Here is a 17693-nt window from a genome sequence, read left to right as displayed (position 1 = left end):
TGGAATAAATCAGAGCAGCTTTTCCACTAATGCCACACATTTGCTCTCTTCCAGTCACTGCAGTCGGCATCTTAAAGGGAAAAACGGGAATAAGGAGGAACTGGAGAGCTGGCAGATGTGATTCACTTTGCAGAAAGGGAATTTAGTTTCCCAAAAATGCCCCAACAGCCTCAGCAAAGCAGCCCAAGTGGCCTGAGAGCAGAGCCTGGGGGACGAGCTGCCTGCAAGGGCTCACCATTATGGATCATGGAATGCTCTGGGTTGGAAGGGACCTCAAAGCTGATCTCATCCTGTCCAGCCTGGCCTTGGACACTTCTAGGGATGGGGCAGCCACAGCTTCTCTGGGAATTTCATCCCAGCTCTTCCCCACCCTCATAGGGAGGAATTTTTCTAAATATCCCATCTACCCCTGCCCTCTGACACCTTCACCTGGCAGGGTTTACCCTCACAAAGCAGAATTTAACCCACCTGTTCCAGTGTTGCTTGAGAAAAGCTGTACTCCTCGATGTTGAAGGTGTGTTTTACTGGTAAAAGAATCAATAGAGCAGATTGAGGGATACTTCACTTACTCTTGATTTCCCAAGAAACAGAGTTGGGGACAAACACCAATAAAAGAAAATTAAGTTAAATAAATTTGGAACAGAAATGGAGGAGTGACATCACATGGCAGAAGTGTCAGTAATGGGAGACAAAAGGATTGGTGTGTGTGATGCATGGCAAGTGCTTCATTACCTTCCTCCAGCTTGGAAAAAGAATGTGAAAGTGACTGTACATCTTCTTTAGGAATTTTATACGCCAAGATAGAAGCAAAACTGGAACAAAGAAGCAAAACAAATTTAGCTTCAAGCAAAATCACTCCAAGTAAAAGTATTACAAACCTATGGAATGGATTTAAACTCCTTTTCTGAAGGTTACTGCAGGCACTCTGACTGTCACCATCACACAGGAGAAGGGCAATGATACAGCTTCAGGTGCATCAGCTGAGACCACCCGAGACTGCTCTAAGTTCACTCTACTCCACGCAGATTCAATCATTTCTATTCTGCTTACTCATGACAGATTTGCATCCTGGAGCTCCCAGAGTCCTCAGGTTTTGGATTTCAGCTGAGCTGGGAGGTCCCAGCACGTCCTGGAAGTTTGCACATCCTGGAAGTTTGCACATCCTGGAAGTTTGCATCATGCAGCCGTTCCTGCAACCCTGACTGCAGCACAGGGAGCTGCTCTGCCCTGCACAGGGAACTCCCCTCCCTCTCTGCCTCCCTCCTTCCCATCTCCCACATTTGAGGAAGGATCCCACTCATGGATCCTCAAGGATCACGCTCCTCTGGATGCCTGCAGTGCCCTTTGAGGAGTTCTCCAGCCCCGCAGCCAAACCCTCTGGCACGAGCTCAGAGCTGCTGGTGGAACAGCAGCCAGCCCACCCTGGAGCCGAGACCCCCAGAGGCCTCAGGCATTTCCAGGTAAGGGCAGTGAGTCAGACTCGGATTTCAGCCCTTTCCCGGGGGCCCTGACTCAGGAGGAAGCTGTCAGGCAACAGCTATGCAGAAATCCAGTTCTGCTTCCTCTGTGCCAAACATCTGTGTGGGCTGCCGGCCCCCACCCTGCCAGCCCGGGCTCTGCTGCCTTCCAGATCCCTTCCTTTTTTTATTCTTCATTTTTTGTTAAAGCTGTGTGTAAATATTTACATTCCTTCCCCGGTGCCAAGGAGCTGCTGTGAAATCAGAGGGTTTGATGCACATCGGTATTTTCTGGGTATCTGTCAAACCTCACCTTTCCTGGCGGCTGGCGTTGGGGAAGATGTGCAAAATCTGGTTCTGCAGATACTCCACCTGCTGCACATCTGCTGCTTCCCCTAATTTCATTTCCAAGAAGTATCCTCTGCCAAACTTGCTCTTCAGGTGTTGGACAGTACCTATACACCTATAAATTACAGACAGACAACACAAGCTGTACTCAAGAACAGCCTAACCTCAAACAGATCCTTTCTGCTGCTAAGGATTAATTTAAGGTACCAGATTTAAGGCACCAAATTTATCTGTGTTTTCAGAGAAATGTATCCCAGGTGCCAGCTGCCTGTGCCCCCTGTCCCAGGGGGGATCTGGGGGTACCTGAGCTGCCCTGACACCAGGATGGCCACACGGTCACAGACAGCATCTGCCTCCTCCATGTAGTGCGTGGTCAGGATTGCTGCTCTCTCCTTGTTCTTAAAGGCTGCTCGGATTGCCCGCCTGCAAAACACAACCCAGACCCTCCCTGAACAAAAGCACCTGGCAGGGAACTGCAAATCCTGCCTCAGCAGGAAAGGAGGGCTGTGATGGACCCCCTATTTATGGTTTAATGCTCCTCCCACAGCAACAGTCAACACCTGGATCTCCTAAAGACAGCTCGAATCTGCATTCCTTATATATTTTAAGGATCTCTTTCAACCTTGAGTCCTGTGATTCCCAAGCTGCTCTGGGAGGGGACACAGCTGTGCTGCACCTGGCACACAGTTGGGCTGATGCTCCCCTTCTTGTGAACCCCACCTGCAGTCCTGTGCCCAGCCCTGGGGCTCCCAGCACAGGAGGAGCTGCTGGAGCGAGTCCATGGAGATGCTCCAAGAGCTGGAGCACTTTTGCTATGGACACAGGCTGAGGGTTGGGGCTGTTCATCCAAAGAGAAGCTCAGAGCCCCTCCCAGGGCCTAAAGGGGCTCCAGGAGAGCTGGAGAGGCACATGGGACAAGGGATGGAGGGACAGGACACAGGGAATGGCTTCCCCCACAGGGCAGCGATGGATGGGATATTGGGCAGAAATTATTCTGCTTTAGGGGAGGGTATCCCTGCCCACAGCAGGGGGGTGGAACTGGATGATCCTCATGGTCCCTTCCAACCCAAGCCAACCCACTGTGTTTTTCCCTGGCTGTGGCTCACAGGGAGGGATAACTGAGCAGGGCTGACTCCCCCCAGAGCAGGCTGGCCCCTGAGCCATGGCCAGCACTCACCACATGTGCTGCTTGGCTTTGGGGTCCATCCCGGTGGAGGGCTCGTCCAGCAGCGTCACCCGCGGGTTGCCCAGCATGCTGAGGGCAAAGCAGAGCTGGGGGAAGGCAGAGGGGCAGGGTGAGGACAGGGAGGGTGCTGGGGACCCTCCAGGTGACCCCAGAGCCCCCCATACCTTGCGTTTCAGCCCCATTCCCAACTTCTTCGTCGTCTTCTGCAGGTGGTCCTTTAAATCCAGCACGCTGGCGATGCTGGGGAGGGAAGGACCAGGTGGGAAAGGCTGGGAGAGGGATGGTTCGGCTTCCCCCTCACCAGAGAATGCAAAACAGCTCCTTTTGAAGAGCTCAGTTACAAATATTTGTGTATCAAATATAAAAAAAGCAGAGCAAAAAGCAGAATTGGAGCTTCCATACAAAGCCACCTGTCCTGGAGGAGCCTCGGTGACAACAGAAACAGCTCCAAGCTCAGGATTCCCCATCCCTGCAGCTTCTACAAAGGTCACTGTTAGTACTTTATAACCTGAGAAAAATAACTCAAAAAAGCATCTATCAAAATTAAAAATTCCAACTGAATTTTGTCTGGATGAACCTTTATCTCCTCATCTATGAATTCACAACTGCAGAATTTCAACCAAGCTTAAAACCAAACTTAAATGGAAACAAAAACTGCATTAGGAAAAGTGAGAAAGGAAAAACAACCCACCAACAAAGCACCAAAATCTCTTCAGCAATAAGCCAGAAGATAAAAAAAGCTAAGGCAACTTACAGTTCAACCACAAAGATTTCTGTAATGAACTACTCACCGCTTGATGACCTCTTTAACATCAGACTGGCTCATGCCTTTGATGGCACCATAAATCTCAAAGTGCTCCTGCAATGTGATATCTGGCCAGAGAGGATTTGTTTGGGGACAGTACCCCACGAATTTCACTGAATCCTCCTCACTGCTCAGCCCCAAGGAATCATCTCCCATCAGAACCTGCGAGGAAAATGCCCAGACCTCAATCCAGAATATTACAAATTTCCAAACTTTTTGGAAATGGTTTTAGCAAAATCCCCTCAGGAGTGCTTGCAGTAATTGCAGTAAAATTGAAATATGGGTTGGTTTTTTGTCTAACTGTGGCATGGAACATACCTGCCCACTGGTTGGCTCAATCTCTCCAACAAGCATATTAATTAATGTGCTTTTCCCAGCTCCATTGGGTCCCAACAAACCCAGGATTTCTCCTAAAAAGGGACAACACAAACATTGCCCAGAAGATCAGATAAATGGTTCCAAGAGCTGTTTTCATACATAAAACAGCTCAACAGCAAGCAACTGAACTCCAACCTTTCTTCACACAGAGGGAAACATGTTTGGTCGCCACTTTCTTGATTTTTCTCCCTGGAAGAAATTCCTTCCTTTCATCAAACTCTTTGTGCAGGCTGCTGACCAGGATTGCTGGCATCTGGCAGAGAAGAGGGAAGTGGCTGCAGATCCCAGCAGCTCTGGGGAGCCTCCAAGCTCCCAGTTTGGGGTTTGGGCAGGGCAAGGTTTTACCTCCTCACTCCTGGGGCTGCTCAGGATCTCTCGGACTCGCAGCCTCTCTGCCCTCACGTCCTCGTCCTCGTTCCCCTCGTGGGGCACATCTGGGAACTTCCAGGGCTTGGCTTTGGTATAACATTTCCTAAAAGGGAGGAAAGCAGCACGAGGCCCCTGCTCAGCTCTCAGCTTTGGTGCTCAAAGGCATTCCCAGAGCAGGAGGAGCTCAGGGACTGCCACTGTGTCACCTCCCTGCTGAGCTCTTTGTGGGGTGCAGCAGCCCTGGCCATGCACTGGGAATGGCAATTCCCTTGTTTTCACATAGGGAACACCCTTACAAAATTCCTGATTTTGCAGTGATGGAACTTGAGAGGAAATTAAAACCCCCATTTCTGCACTTCAGTGACAATTCCTGATGGGATATAATGAAAGTTATTTTATTTCTCTCACTGTACAGCCCAGTTTAACCAGCACCAGCACCTCCAAAACCAGTTTCTTTAGACAATGCCTTGGATAAAAACCATTCAGGAGACACACCTGTGTTGGAATCTGTGGTACTGATGATTCTGAGATTGTAAAAAGTCTCTTTCAGCCCCGCTGCCAAAGCAGAAGCCATAATTCGTCTGTGCTGGTTCCAAGGTTGTTTATTCTGTTTATCTCTAACATGTTCTGCTGCCCTGCCGCAGCTCTGTCCTGCAGGGCAGCGTGTGGGGCTCTGCCCTCAGTGGGATGTTACAAACATTAAATACCACAAACTACCTGTGCTGGATTTACAATAACGTGCCAATATCTGTCACCTACGTTGGACAGTGTGTCCCCAGCCTGAACCAACAGAAAAATGCCAACACCACAGTGAAACATGGAGGGCATGGAGAAGGAGAAAAAGGACAAGGCACACCCAATTTCCTCCATCTTATCCCCTTTGGACCCCTCATCTAGAATCCTAAAATTTTACTTTTGCACCCATGCCACACTTAATTATTACTTATATCAAACACTCAGAGCTGGTAATTCATCCTGTAAGATTGAAAACTCTTTTCCCTGGACAGAGATCACAGCCAGTGTCTCTGGGGGCTCTGTCCAGGGGGGTTCCTGACCCCTGCCAGGGTCCCAAACCTGCCAGGGCAGCCAGAGGGAAGCCCTGGATTCCCACACACCTGAAGAAGGGATCTTCTCTCACCGTCCTCCCTCCGTTCTTCAGCTCGAAGGAGCGCAGCAGGAACAGCCACAGCACACACTGCAGGTAGGGCTGGGGCAGACAAAAAAAAACAAACCCCTGGTCACCAGGCAGGCTGAGGACCCTGAGGTGACCCCACCAGAGCGATGAGGGACAAGGAGCTCCAGCCCTGCACCACCACACAAGTTGGTTTGTTTTAGATGTTTGGTTTGAATTGATATAATGTGCTATTTTTGTTGTAGGTTTTTATTATTTTTTTTAACGAGGGTTGATTAGGTAGTATGTTGATGATTTATTTGTATTTTCTGTTGGTATTTGTAAATGTAAGACTTTGAATTAAACGTGGGTTTGTTGTTTTTTTAAATTTATTTGTTTGTTTATTGTTTTTGTGAGATGTTTAAGGAATGAAGTGAAAGGTTTTGAAGGTTTTTGTTTGATTTTTGTGAAGATGTTTTTAGGTGTTTTTATTGATGGAGTTAGTAAAATTGTGTTGAATGCTGTATTTTTGATGTTAGCTAATATGTTTTGTGGTAGTTTTTTAATTTGTTGGTTTGTATTATTATTTGGTTTTAGGGGTTTATTTGTTATTTTTGTAATGGAGATGGTTGTATTTGCGTTTTTTTGATATTTGTTTTTGAGTTTTTAAAGAGTTTTTTTATTTTGTTTTTTATATAAAAATTTGTGATTTAGTGAAAATTATTGAAATGAGCTATTTAATTATATATTTTAAATGCATTTTTTAGTAATTGTTTAAAATATTTAGAATTTAGTTTATTTTTTTTGTAGTGTTGCTTTTAAGTTTTTTATAATTTTATAGTTTATTTTTTAGTTTTTTGTTTGTAGTTTGTGGATTATGAGTTATTAGTAATATAATATTGTTTATGTTTATTATATTAAAGTTTTTGTTTTTTAATTTTTTTTTGTTTAGTTTGTAGTATTAGACACTTGTGTAAATTGTTGTTTTGATATATTTTTTGTTATTTTGGAGTGGTGGTACTACCAAGAAAATTAAATATATCATTATGTGCTGCTCAGCCGGTCTGAGGATGCACATCCAAAGTGGGTTTAGATTTAAAAGCAATTATTTGGGGTTTTTGTGCAGAGAAGGGGCTGGCCCTGCTCTGGAGCTCTTGCTCCATCAGCAGGGATTCCCACAATAATCAGAATTAACACTGGCAATGTTGGTGAGGCCACAGGGGGAGGAGATGTTGAGCTGGTGGCACAGCACCTTTCCTGACTCTGCCTGTGCTGCAGGCTCAGCACCAGAGCAAATCTTTCCTGATGAAGATGAGGGACAGCAGGGGATGCCAGCAGGAACCCCAGGGAGCGTATTTACAAAAACAGAGAGTGCAAAGCCATGCTCACAGCCAGAACTGCCACCAGCAGCCGGTCCCAGGGGTCCTGGTACCCTGCACTCACACTCTTGCCTTTCCACGAGACCTGGGAATTCAGGGAAAAGCCTGGTCAGGGAAATAATCACTGCAGAGACTCCATTTCCTACACTGTGCTTTCACCTCCTTCAGGCTGAGGTGCTCAAGCACTTCCTGAGCTCTCCAAAAAAACCAAATCAAACAGCTCCATCCAAACCTTGAGCTGCTCCTGCTTTCCAGCCACCCACTCCCAGTGAACCCTTGTCCCACCCCTGGCTTTGCTCACTGAGGTTCTCCTTGGAATATCCCAGAATCATGGAATGGTTTGGGACCTCAAAGCCCCTCTCATTCCATCCCCTGTGGCTCCAAGCCCCATCCAGCCTGGCCTTGGGCACTGCCAGGGATCCAGAGGCAGCCACAGCTACTCTGGGCACCAGTGCCAGGGCCTGTCCACCCTGACAGGGAGGAATTATTCCCCAAAATCCAATCTAACCCTACTCTCTGTCAGCTTGGAGCCATTCCCCCTTGTCCTGTCCCTCCATCCCTTGCTAAAAGTCCTTCTCCATCTTTCTCGTACCTCTCAGAGAAAGGAAATTTCATTGAAAACTTGCTGCTTTCCCCATTTTAAAACCAAACCTAATAGGAAAAAGGTGATTTTTCTCCATCTTCACATGAAAAGTGGCTACAGAGGACACACTGAAGACACCCACCCAACCCCAGCCACCTCCAAGGGCTCTGGAAAGGATCCCTGGAGTCCCCTTACCTTTATAAAACAAATCAGGCAGCCAATAAGGGGATAAATAGGAATGGAGATGGAGAAGACATAATGCAGGATGGTGGTCACCACGTAATGGTCCAGGAAAAAGGACACTTCAGTGACTACTGTGCAGAGCAAGGCTGTCTGTACCAAAGAAAAGGGGGAAAAATGTCCATTTTCATCCACTACAGACTCTCTAAGCATAAGTTAATCAATTTAAGGCACTTTTTCTTAAAGCTTTTATCACTCAGGATATGGCAGTGAGTAAAATTTCCCATTTCCTGGGCTCTAAGGACACACAACTCAACAAAACAACCTGGATCTTTTGCTGTGGCTTTGGAAATCACCAATCTTCCCACTTATCCCAGCTCCAGGCCAAGTCACTCACCACTGAAAATATGAATGACCAAAATTCCTTTGTGTTCTGGACTTTTTTGAAGGTGAAGGAGACCACATAGGTGAAGAGCACAACTGAGGGGACATAACCAATCAGGCAAAAAATCTGCAGAGACAGGAAAGGATTCTCAAGGAATGTGCAGCAGGAATATTTTTTTGCATAACAATCAACTGGAATTAACTCAGTGTAATACAGAACTCTGGATTCATCTTTGTCACTTTATGTGATGTGTTTTGCTGCCTTGGTGCATAGAAAATGTATTATTAAAGACACAAATTAAAGAATGTGTGGAGAGGCAAAAACTCCCCTCCCCTTCAGCTTCCTTTAAACTCTTTCCCTTTTTTTTTTTTTTTTTTTTGTAACAGAGGCTCCCATAAATGCTGACCTGAAGATTCTGGCAAATAGGAAGAATTCCACCATGGCATTTTTGTAGGAATTCAAACAAGGGTAGAAAAGCAGCCCTGCAGCCACATCCCAAACGTGATTAACTCAGGAAAAGCAGCTGGGGAAAGCTGATTCTTCTCAATTCCAGCCAGTATCACAGGGGAGCCTGCTCTGAATATCAAAGCCATGAAGTCTGGCGCTGTTCTGCACTCAATCCCACCTGCAGCTCTCTGCAGAGATGGGCTCTGCTCACGGTCACCGTGCCCCTGTCACCAGCAGCAGGTGCCAATCCCAGCACAGAGCACAAGGCAGGCTCAGCCAGCAGCAAGATAGGAGCATTTCCTTGGCAAATCCTGCTGGTTTAAGCATCAACAAGGCTGGAAAAGAGCTTTGAGATGAGTCCAGCCTGTGACCATGCCAACCACGGCACCAAAGGCCATTCCTTCAACACCTCCAGGGACAGAGACTCCGGCACCTCCCTGGGCAGCTCTTACTGCTGGGTCAGAGGTGACAGATTGGGTCAGGAGGTAAAGTGGTTTTTTCATCCTCTCTCCTTTTATAGCTTAGTTTGCTGCAGGTGGACTTGATTTTTAATTAATAAATTTCACTTGATTGGTTAATTAAAAAGGCACCCGTTTGTAAACAATCTCGTGAGAAAAACTATTAGAAAAACACTTCTTGTAGGTTGTTTTTAGTATTTGGTTGTCATTGTTTATTTTTAGCTCTTTAAAGCATCTCAGGTCGATTCTGGGAAAACTTACTTAGCTTTCTGTCTCTCTGACCAGGCTGTCACACGCACAGGCAGCCCCTTCCAGTCCCAATCACCCTTTCTGTGAAGAAATTCCTCCTGTGTCCAACCCAAATCCCCCCTGGCACTGCTTGATTTTATTCCAGTCCTGAATGAAACTCCCAACTTGGAGCCATTTTCCCCAAGAAAAACTTCCTGTCTTTGTTGCAGCAGCGTTTTCCCTGTGTATCCATGAGGGGAAAATCAGCTGAATCAGGTAAGGGAAATAAAAGACTTGTAGAAAACAAGGGAACCCTGCTCTCAGGCCAGCCCAGCCTCACCACAGCCAGGAACTTGCCCACGTAGAAGTAAACGCCGTAGTGGAAGGCGAAGAGGCTGCCAATCATCAGGGTGAGGATGGAGAAGAACAGAGGCAGGTCCACCACAGCCTGGCCAGCCCAGTAAGCTGAGGGATAGAGCCCTGCAATCTTCAGCTGGGTGTAAGCCTTGATCTGCAGCAGGGGAAAAGGACATTGAGGAGGTTTCTTTGTAGTACAGACTTCCAGGAAACACAATTGGAACTTTTTGTGATTTTATGTTACATATGGTAACTGCTATTGTGATGCTTTTCTTTTATAACGTTTTCACTACTATGGATTGAAACTGTTCGTAGGGTTCTTTTAAGGATGTTTTGCTAAGGACTAAAAGAACAACAGTTTTGTATTTTGGGACTACAGTCTTTTTTATTTTTTTTTTCTCTTGGGGATAAGGGTACAACAGTTTCTCATTTTTGGGACAACAGTTTCTTTTATTTTTTAAAGAGAAAATAAATAATTTCTCTTGGGGCTGAGGGTCTAACAGCTTTTTATTTTTGGGATAACAGTCTTCTTTATTTTCTCCTCCCCTGGGGCTGAGGGTCTCGAGAACAGAGATTTTTTTGTTCTTGAAGATGGAGGGTACTACTACACTTTCTTTATTCATTCTACTTTTGTTACTTTTAGTTGTTGAAGCAGGTCACTCTTACTCTTGCACTTTTTTGGCTTAAGTAATTGCATTTTCTTAAAAATTCAGTCTCTGTGTTAATTAAAATTAATGTTTTGTGAATCCCCTCCTGTGTTATGCTATTGCCGAGCTCAGCTTGGCACAGAAAAGCTTCTCCCAAATCTGCTCCAGCCAAGTGCCACCCTTGCCATTGTTTTAAGCCCTCTTTGGATCTCTCCCCAAATCCCAGGGTTTTGAACTCCCTGTGCCTCTCTGCATGGACACCTGGCTGTTACCTTGTGGTTTTCTGCGTTGTCCATAGCGAAGTAGGGTGGCATCCCCGTGATGATGATCCCCAGTAACACGGCTTCAAAATAGATCTCCAGCCTGAAAATTGTGTCTGGAAGATCCTGGGGCAGAAATCAGGTTTATTCAGTGCCAGGATGTGACCAAAAAAAATGCTATGTTAGGATTTGGAACATGGTTGTGAATGCTAAAATGGAAAGGGTGTGGATGTCAAGATCACCTGAGCTGCAGCAGGAAGAAAAACACCTTGGAAGTTTGGGGAGTATTTAGGTGAGGAATAAATAATAACTAAAGAACTTTTCAGAGCATTTATCTCCTGCAGCAGGTCCTCTCCTCTCCCAAAGGCCCCTCTAGCTCTGCACAGACCAAGAACTGCAGGCAACCTCCAACAAACCCATAATTAATGAATTAATTCGCAACACCATGGAATGGTGTTGGTTTGGGTTGGAAATAACTGTAGGGATCATCTCATCCCAACCCCCAATTCCTTCCACCAGACTGGGCTGCTCCAAGCCCCACTGAACCTTTAATTCCTGACACAACACCCTCCTGCCAAGCCCCTTTTTCCTCCCCTTCTGCACCTGCAGAGCAAAATGCCAGCACCTTCCACATCCTCCTAAACCCCACAGACAACCCCAGCCAGCTTTTCCCTGGGTTTGTGGGGTGTTCCTGCCCTCCCCCTCCCCCCTCAGGGATGCTCTTCCCTCTCCCCAGAGCTCCAGGGTGATTTTTTGGGAGCTGCTCACCTGAATCAAGGGGTTGCTCCAGATCTGGATGCTCTCAGTCACGTTCAAACTGCGCAGGAGGAGGTTGCTGACAATATTCATCAGAACTGGCAGGGAATGCACCATGGTGCTGTTGAATATGATGTTGAAAACATAATTCTAGGAAGAAAAACAAGTGCTGGATTAATCCCTCTGCCCTGAGAGTGCTCTCCTTAATTAAACCTGAGCATTGGGATAAATCTTTGCATAATAAAGTGCTTTGCAGGAAGCTCTGGGCTGCTCAGGGTGCTTGTCACACACAGGCTAATTCAGGAAATCAGTCCTGCTCTCAGAGAAGAAACTCCTGGGAATAAATTCCCAGCATGTTTCACAGAGCAGTGAGGCTCTGGCAAATGGCACTCAGACAATTACAGTCAGGGAAACAAAACACACGAGAGCTGCTCGGGGATGATCCTGCTAATGGGTTTAAAACCAGACAGGCAAAGATGTGCAGGAGCTGCACTGTCACACTGCTGGCAGCAGTGTCAGGGAGTAAAAATGGGGACAAGAGCCAGAGCTGGCACATTGTAAAGCAGCTCCTTTGCTGGGTATTAAATATGATCCCAAAGTTCAGATCTTCTTGTTACTGTGAACACGTACAGCCCAAGAAACTGATTTTTCTTTACATATGAGAGCACCATGGAATTATATTTCTGTCAAACTGTAATTCAGTCAGCATAAATAAATCAAAAATTATAAAAAATTCCTCTGCCAGGTGTTCTGTGAAGCAGAATATTTCTCCTGACTTTCTGCGTGCTTGTGGGGAAAAAAAGGGGATTGAAGTTTGATTGGCTTACTGTAATTGGAATTATATAATTATGGAAGAACATTTATTTTGTTAATATTCCCACTCTTTCCTCTTTGCAGCCTCTCCTGTAAGCAATAATATATATATGATATTATTTGATTCCATGACTCTTGAGGTGCTTTTCAGGTGAGAATTTCATGAACCAGCTCCCGCAGCTGCAATTCGGGCACAGCCCAGCCAGTGAGTGCCTTACCTGCCTGGACTGGAGGGCAAAGACGTTCAGAGCTGCACTGTGAGGTGCCACTGAGACATAGTCACTGTCATTGAACATCTCCCAGAGGATGTTCATGCTCCCCAGGGAGTGCACAATGTCACTGATATCCGACTCTGGGGAGAGAAAACAACATGGAATCATTTAAACTGGAACAGACCTTCAGGATCACCAAATCAGTTTCTCTCCTGTGCTCAGCACTGGTCAGGGCTGTGCCCAGCTCTGGGCCCTCAGTTTGGGAAGGACATGGAGGGGCTGGAGCGTGTCCAGAGGAGGCAACGAGGGGCTTGGAACACAAACCCTGTGAGGAACCACTGAGGGACTGGGAGTGCTCAGCCTGGAGAAAAGGAGGCTCAGGGGTGAGCTTGAAGGTCCCTGAAAGGTGCCTGTGTCAGGTGGGGTTGGGCTCTTTCTCCAGGCAGACAGAACCAGAGCACACAGCCTCGAGCTGCACCAAGGGAAATACAGGTTGGATATCAGGAAAAAGTGTTTTATAAAAAGGAGATAAAGTTCTGGAATGGCTGCCCAGGGAGGTGGTGCAGTCACCATCCCTGGGTGTGTTTAACAAAGCCTGGATGTGGCACTGGCTGCCAGGGTTTGGTTGAGGGGTTGGGGCTGGGTTGGACTCGATGATCTTGGAGGTTTCTTCCAGCCTGGTGATTCTCTGAATTCTGAAATCCAGCCACTCCTCACCTCTAAGCCACGTCCCTGCGTGCCACATCTCTCTGTCTTTTAAATCCCTCCTCAGCAGCAGCCTGGAGTATTTTACAGAGAATTATCAATGCACAGCTCCGACAGGTGCTGGTTTCTACTGCCTGGGCTCCTGCTGGGCACTTTTAAAAATCCTCAGTTGACACAAAAAGGGATTTTTTGATGTGTTCCAGCAAGATTTTAATGTTGATTTGTCTCAATCTGTTTCCTTCCAGTTCTTTCATCTCAATCATCTTCTGACAAAGCAAGAACAAGGTCATGAAGATGGGAAAAGGATCTCCAAACCAAACCCCATGGCACAAACTGACTGTTTACCACCCCTGGGCACTTGAAAATTCTTCATGTGGATTAATTGCAAGGGAAAAGTTCATTCCCAACCCCAAAACTTGGGAGATGGAGAGAAGTGGAGGCAGGAGCTGCTGCCCTACCTGTGGAGTTCCGCAGCAGGAGCCGACTCCTGTACTTGTGATAGTTCTCTCCAGGCTTCAGCAAGTACAAATCTGGGGAGAGTTTGATAGCAGCTACAGCATTTTTGATGATGTGGTGTATGAAAAACAACAAAATCTGAACTACGAGGAAAATGAGGAAAAGCAACAACCTGAAAGATATAAAAGTTTGGGGTTTGTTACAATTCAGTGAAAGCAAATACAGTTTTATGTGCATGCTATTAAAAAAACCATCTCCTTCACCCCCCAAAAAGCCATTTATTCACAGAAATTACAGCTCCACACTTGCTATTTTTCAAATGGGGAAAAACAAAGGACAGGATGTGATTTCTCTGGTGCCATTCAGCCAGGTTTTGGGACTCCCACACAAAGGAGGAGCCCCAATACTCACATAACTCTGACACATTTGTTCTCCCGTTTCAGGCTGAGGAAGTGCACTTTGGCTATGGTGGCAACCTGCTTCTTCCACAGGGCTGAGTTGCTCATGGCTGGTGCCTTGGCCTCGGAGAGCATCAGCAGGCTCTGCTCCATGTCATCCAGGGATTTCGTGTCCACCTCCTCCTGGGCTTGCTGCGAGTGGAACACGCTGTAATCTGAAAGAGGGCAGGGAAAACCCAGGGAATTGGTGCCCTGACAGAGCTGGGGGTGGAAATGGGACAGGAGGGGGAGCCAGGGGCCAGAGACTCCATGCTCTTCCTGTTGTAGAAGTCACCTCACCCATCCCATCCTATCCCAATCCCATCCCCATCCCAATCCCAATTCTATCCCATCTCAATCCCACTTTATCCCAATCCCATCCTCAATCCAATCCCATCCCCATCCCTCAATTTACCCCAAAGTCAGTGACCCTGACCCAGCCCAACCACACCCATGGCAGGTATTTAAAGCTGACACAGCAGACATAAAGGAGCATTTCCTTGGAAAACCCTGGTGTTTTAAATCCCAGAACCAACAAGGCTGGGAAAGACCTCTGAGATCCTGGAGTTCAGCCTGTGACCAAGCAGGCCATGGCACCAAATCCCCTCCATAAACACCTGCAGGGACAGTCCAGCACCTCCCTGGGCTTCCCCATCCAGTCCCAATCACTCTTGGGACTTGATGATTCAAACTTTTGCCACCAAAAGGTGCAGATTTGCCCCAGTTTCGTACCCTGGGCCTGTGTGTGCACCTGTATCACCCAGCACCTGCAGATCCAGCTGTCAAATCCTCTTAAACCCACACAGAAACTCTGTGCAGTCAGTCTAATTAGGGAGCAATTTCCATACCAGTTACAGAACACATGTATTTACTCATACTAATAAGTCTGGATCACACAGAAAGCTCTAGAACAATTAAAACAGCTCAAACCATTCAAAACTGACATCAAAATAAAACTGACTCATTCTGGAGTAATATAAAGCAGTCCCAACTTTTCATTTGGACTGAAAGTTAATTTAAAGTGAGACAAGCTGAGCTGCTTCAGCCCTAAGTGCAGCTACTGTTCACACAAAAGGTTGAAAATTAATTTTACCCTGCACGTTTATAATTTATTGAAAGCAAACTCCATTAGGAAAATAAAGGGCATTTTAAAAGGCAAAGTAAACTGTAAAGCCAAGCAGTCAGAAGTGAGCTGGCTGGATGAAAAATAAGCAAGTAAAAAGCTTTTCCCTTGGATGCTTCCAGAATCTCTCCACAGCCAATTCTCTGCTTTTTCCTGGTCTCCACGTGTTGGAGTTCTGGCTGCTGAGAATTTTAGACTTTCCCTGCTGGCAGACTCTGACCCCCAGGAGAACACTGCATTTAACCTGAGGCCGTGGAGAAGGCTTCCAAAATTAATTAAAAGCACTAAGATTATGAGTGTGTAGTTTAATTAGAAGTGTGTGATATCACAGAGTAAAAAACTTAAGAGTTTGGAGGTTTTAAAATATAGTACTATATATTAAAAAAATAGTACTATATATAAAACAAAATAAAAGTTTTAAAGCAGAAGCTAGTCCTTCTTCTTTATGAGTTTAAGTAGTATTTTGTAATTGAATATTGAATATATAATATATAATATATATATTATCTAATAATACATAATATACTATATACTATATACTATATAATATTATATTCAATATTGTATAATATTATATATATGAAATACTGAATATAGAATATTGAATATTGTATTTGAATATTTCAACAGCCTGGAACATTGTGAGAACCAAAGGATGCCCAGATGCTGGAGCAGCACCCTGAGAGGGACATTTTCCTTGCTCCCTCCTTCTGGCAGTGACAATCCCACAGGAACTGAGAGCAAAGCAAAGCTGAGGGGAGCCAAGGACCAGCCCTGCTCCTTCCCACCTGCTTGATCAATCTCTGCCTCCACTTCCAGCTTCAGGTAAACGTCCTCCAGCGTGGTCATGGACACGCCATAGGTGATGACCCCCAGGTGGGAATGGGTGTCCAGGTCCGAGAACAAACCTGGGGACAGAGGCAGCTCTGAAACTCTGCTCCAGCACCTGCCAGGAGCACTTCAGGCACATCACACCCACCCCCCAACCCTCCTGCTCGCTGGCAAAATCAGCAATGTGGGAAGAGCAAATAAACCAGAAGGGTGTGGTTTGAGAAACAAGGTAGGACAGGCTCCTTTCAGCATGAAATTGTGGTCAGGAAATGTGGTTTTGCTGAGGTTGTGGTGCTTCTAAAAACTGTCTCAGCATCCTGAAGCTGCTGGGCTCAAAGTTTTCTCAGGGCAGCTTCAAGGTGACCTCTCCTGGAAATATCATACCCAGGACAGCTCATCCTACCTAAATCCCTGCCCAGGCACAGAGGATCTTACAAATGAAACCACTGAGTCATTTTGTATCTATAAAAATACACATTTATATTATATATATATATTAAAAAGAATTCCCAGGTGTTTAATGCCAGGTTAACCAGGCAGGAGATGCTGGACAGGGCACAGAGCTTGAAGACCAACATGAGGTTCAGAGTGGGAGAACTTCACAGCACCTTGAGGTGAAAAATGTTACTGGGTTTTTGTCAATCCTATAAAAAAGGACTTAAAAAAAAAGAAGCTTCAGAGCCAAGGTGAGGCTGAAGGGAAACTCAAATGTATAAAATGGGAGGAGCATTTGGATATTTGACAGTGCTCCTCACCCCTCCACAATTTGACAAGGTGTGTTCCCAACTTCAGCTTCTCCCTGAAACAGTTTGGGGGGATTGATTCAATCTCAGCCTTTTTGCAAAGCTCATAAATCATTAACTCCAATGCAACAGGGCAAAAAAAAACATTTATGGAGTATCAGCTGCATGCTGCCATCAATATTGATGCTCCCTTAGTTCCCCACAGGATGCAAAGGGCACAGGATTTATTCCATTTATTTTGGGAGGAAAGCAAGGAGCCCTGCCCAGGACTGCTCAGATAATTGCTGCCATCTAGTGAAATCCTCCCCTCTGCTCCCCGCTCCCTCTCTCCATGGAATTTCAAGGCTGTCACAGGATGCTCTTTGCAGCTCCCAAGAGTTTGTAGGGGTTTTGTAGGATTTTTGTAGGATTTTTATAGGATTTGGGGCTTTCCTGCTTCCTGCTGCAGGCCAGCCCTGCTTTTTGGAACCCTCTGCGAGAGGATGGTGATTCTGCAGGGATGCTCAGGTGGAAGGGACTCCTCACCACAGAAGCATCTCCCCAGCCCTTGCTGTTGGGCACCCACAACCCTCACACCCCACTGGAAGAGGTGACAAAACCCTCACTCACCAGAGAAAATCCTCCCTGACTCCTCACCAAATAATAATACACATAAAAACACAAAGGCACAACTGACACTTTATCAAGAACATCAGCCTAAAGCCATGCTTAATAAACACCCTCTGTTGCAATCACTGATCCCTGCAGCAGAAATCCCCAGAAATACCTGCAAACTTGTCCATGTCCTTGAGAGGGAGGCTGTATACGAGCTGCTCGTCGTTCTGCTGGATCAGGCTGGCTGCAGGGATGTGCTGCCTGATCAGAGAGGTGGTGGCCTCTGTGTTGCAGTAGGCATCGATGTGCATGCTGGAAAAACACAGCAGGAACTGGGGTTTAGAGCTTGGCTTGCTCCTGACACTGCACCAAACATTCAGTTGGACCACTCTGATGCCTCAGGTTTGGCTTTTCTGTGTTTCAGATCCTGTGCTGCCTCAGTGTG

At 46.2% G+C, this 17693-nt stretch overlaps 1 protein-coding gene across 2 annotated transcripts in view; it reads right to left on the bottom strand.

Annotated features, from left to right (window-relative positions):
* Nucleotides 1-17693, bottom strand: part of ABCA5 (ATP binding cassette subfamily A member 5) — a 41767-nt gene that overhangs the window by 3251 nt on the left and 20823 nt on the right. Inside the window, exons 18-39 of one of the 2 annotated variants that reach the window (XM_041719820.2) lie at nt 17421-17560; nt 15869-15988; nt 13932-14133; nt 13523-13692; nt 12366-12499; nt 11347-11484; nt 10591-10704; nt 9655-9825; nt 8194-8307; nt 7812-7949; nt 7044-7118; nt 5659-5750; nt 4520-4646; nt 4310-4427; nt 4115-4206; nt 3783-3958; nt 3156-3231; nt 2983-3077; nt 2109-2228; nt 1771-1920; nt 733-812; nt 469-524 (exon numbers count right to left, since the gene is read on the bottom strand). In XM_041719820.2, coding sequence (XP_041575754.2) covers nt 469-524; nt 733-812; nt 1771-1920; nt 2109-2228; nt 2983-3077; nt 3156-3231; nt 3783-3958; nt 4115-4206; nt 4310-4427; nt 4520-4646; nt 5659-5750; nt 7044-7118; nt 7812-7949; nt 8194-8307; nt 9655-9825; nt 10591-10704; nt 11347-11484; nt 12366-12499; nt 13523-13692; nt 13932-14133; nt 15869-15988; nt 17421-17560 — 2698 coding nt within the window. Of the gene's footprint in view, nt 1-468; nt 525-732; nt 813-1770; nt 1921-2108; nt 2229-2982; nt 3078-3155; nt 3232-3304; nt 3470-3782; nt 3959-4114; nt 4207-4309; nt 4428-4519; nt 4647-5658; nt 5751-7043; nt 7119-7811; nt 7950-8193; nt 8308-9654; nt 9826-10590; nt 10705-11346; nt 11485-12365; nt 12500-13522; nt 13693-13931; nt 14134-15868; nt 15989-17420; nt 17561-17693 lie in introns of those variants that run through there. The other variant, XM_072936921.1, reaches the window with a different exon arrangement.

Source organism: Taeniopygia guttata, chromosome 18 (assembly GCF_048771995.1).
Source record: "Taeniopygia guttata chromosome 18, bTaeGut7.mat, whole genome shotgun sequence".
Lineage (NCBI taxonomy): Eukaryota > Metazoa > Chordata > Aves > Passeriformes > Estrildidae > Taeniopygia > Taeniopygia guttata.
The sequence above is the reverse complement of the archived record's forward strand: the minus strand, read 5'-3'. Positions and strand labels throughout refer to the sequence as shown.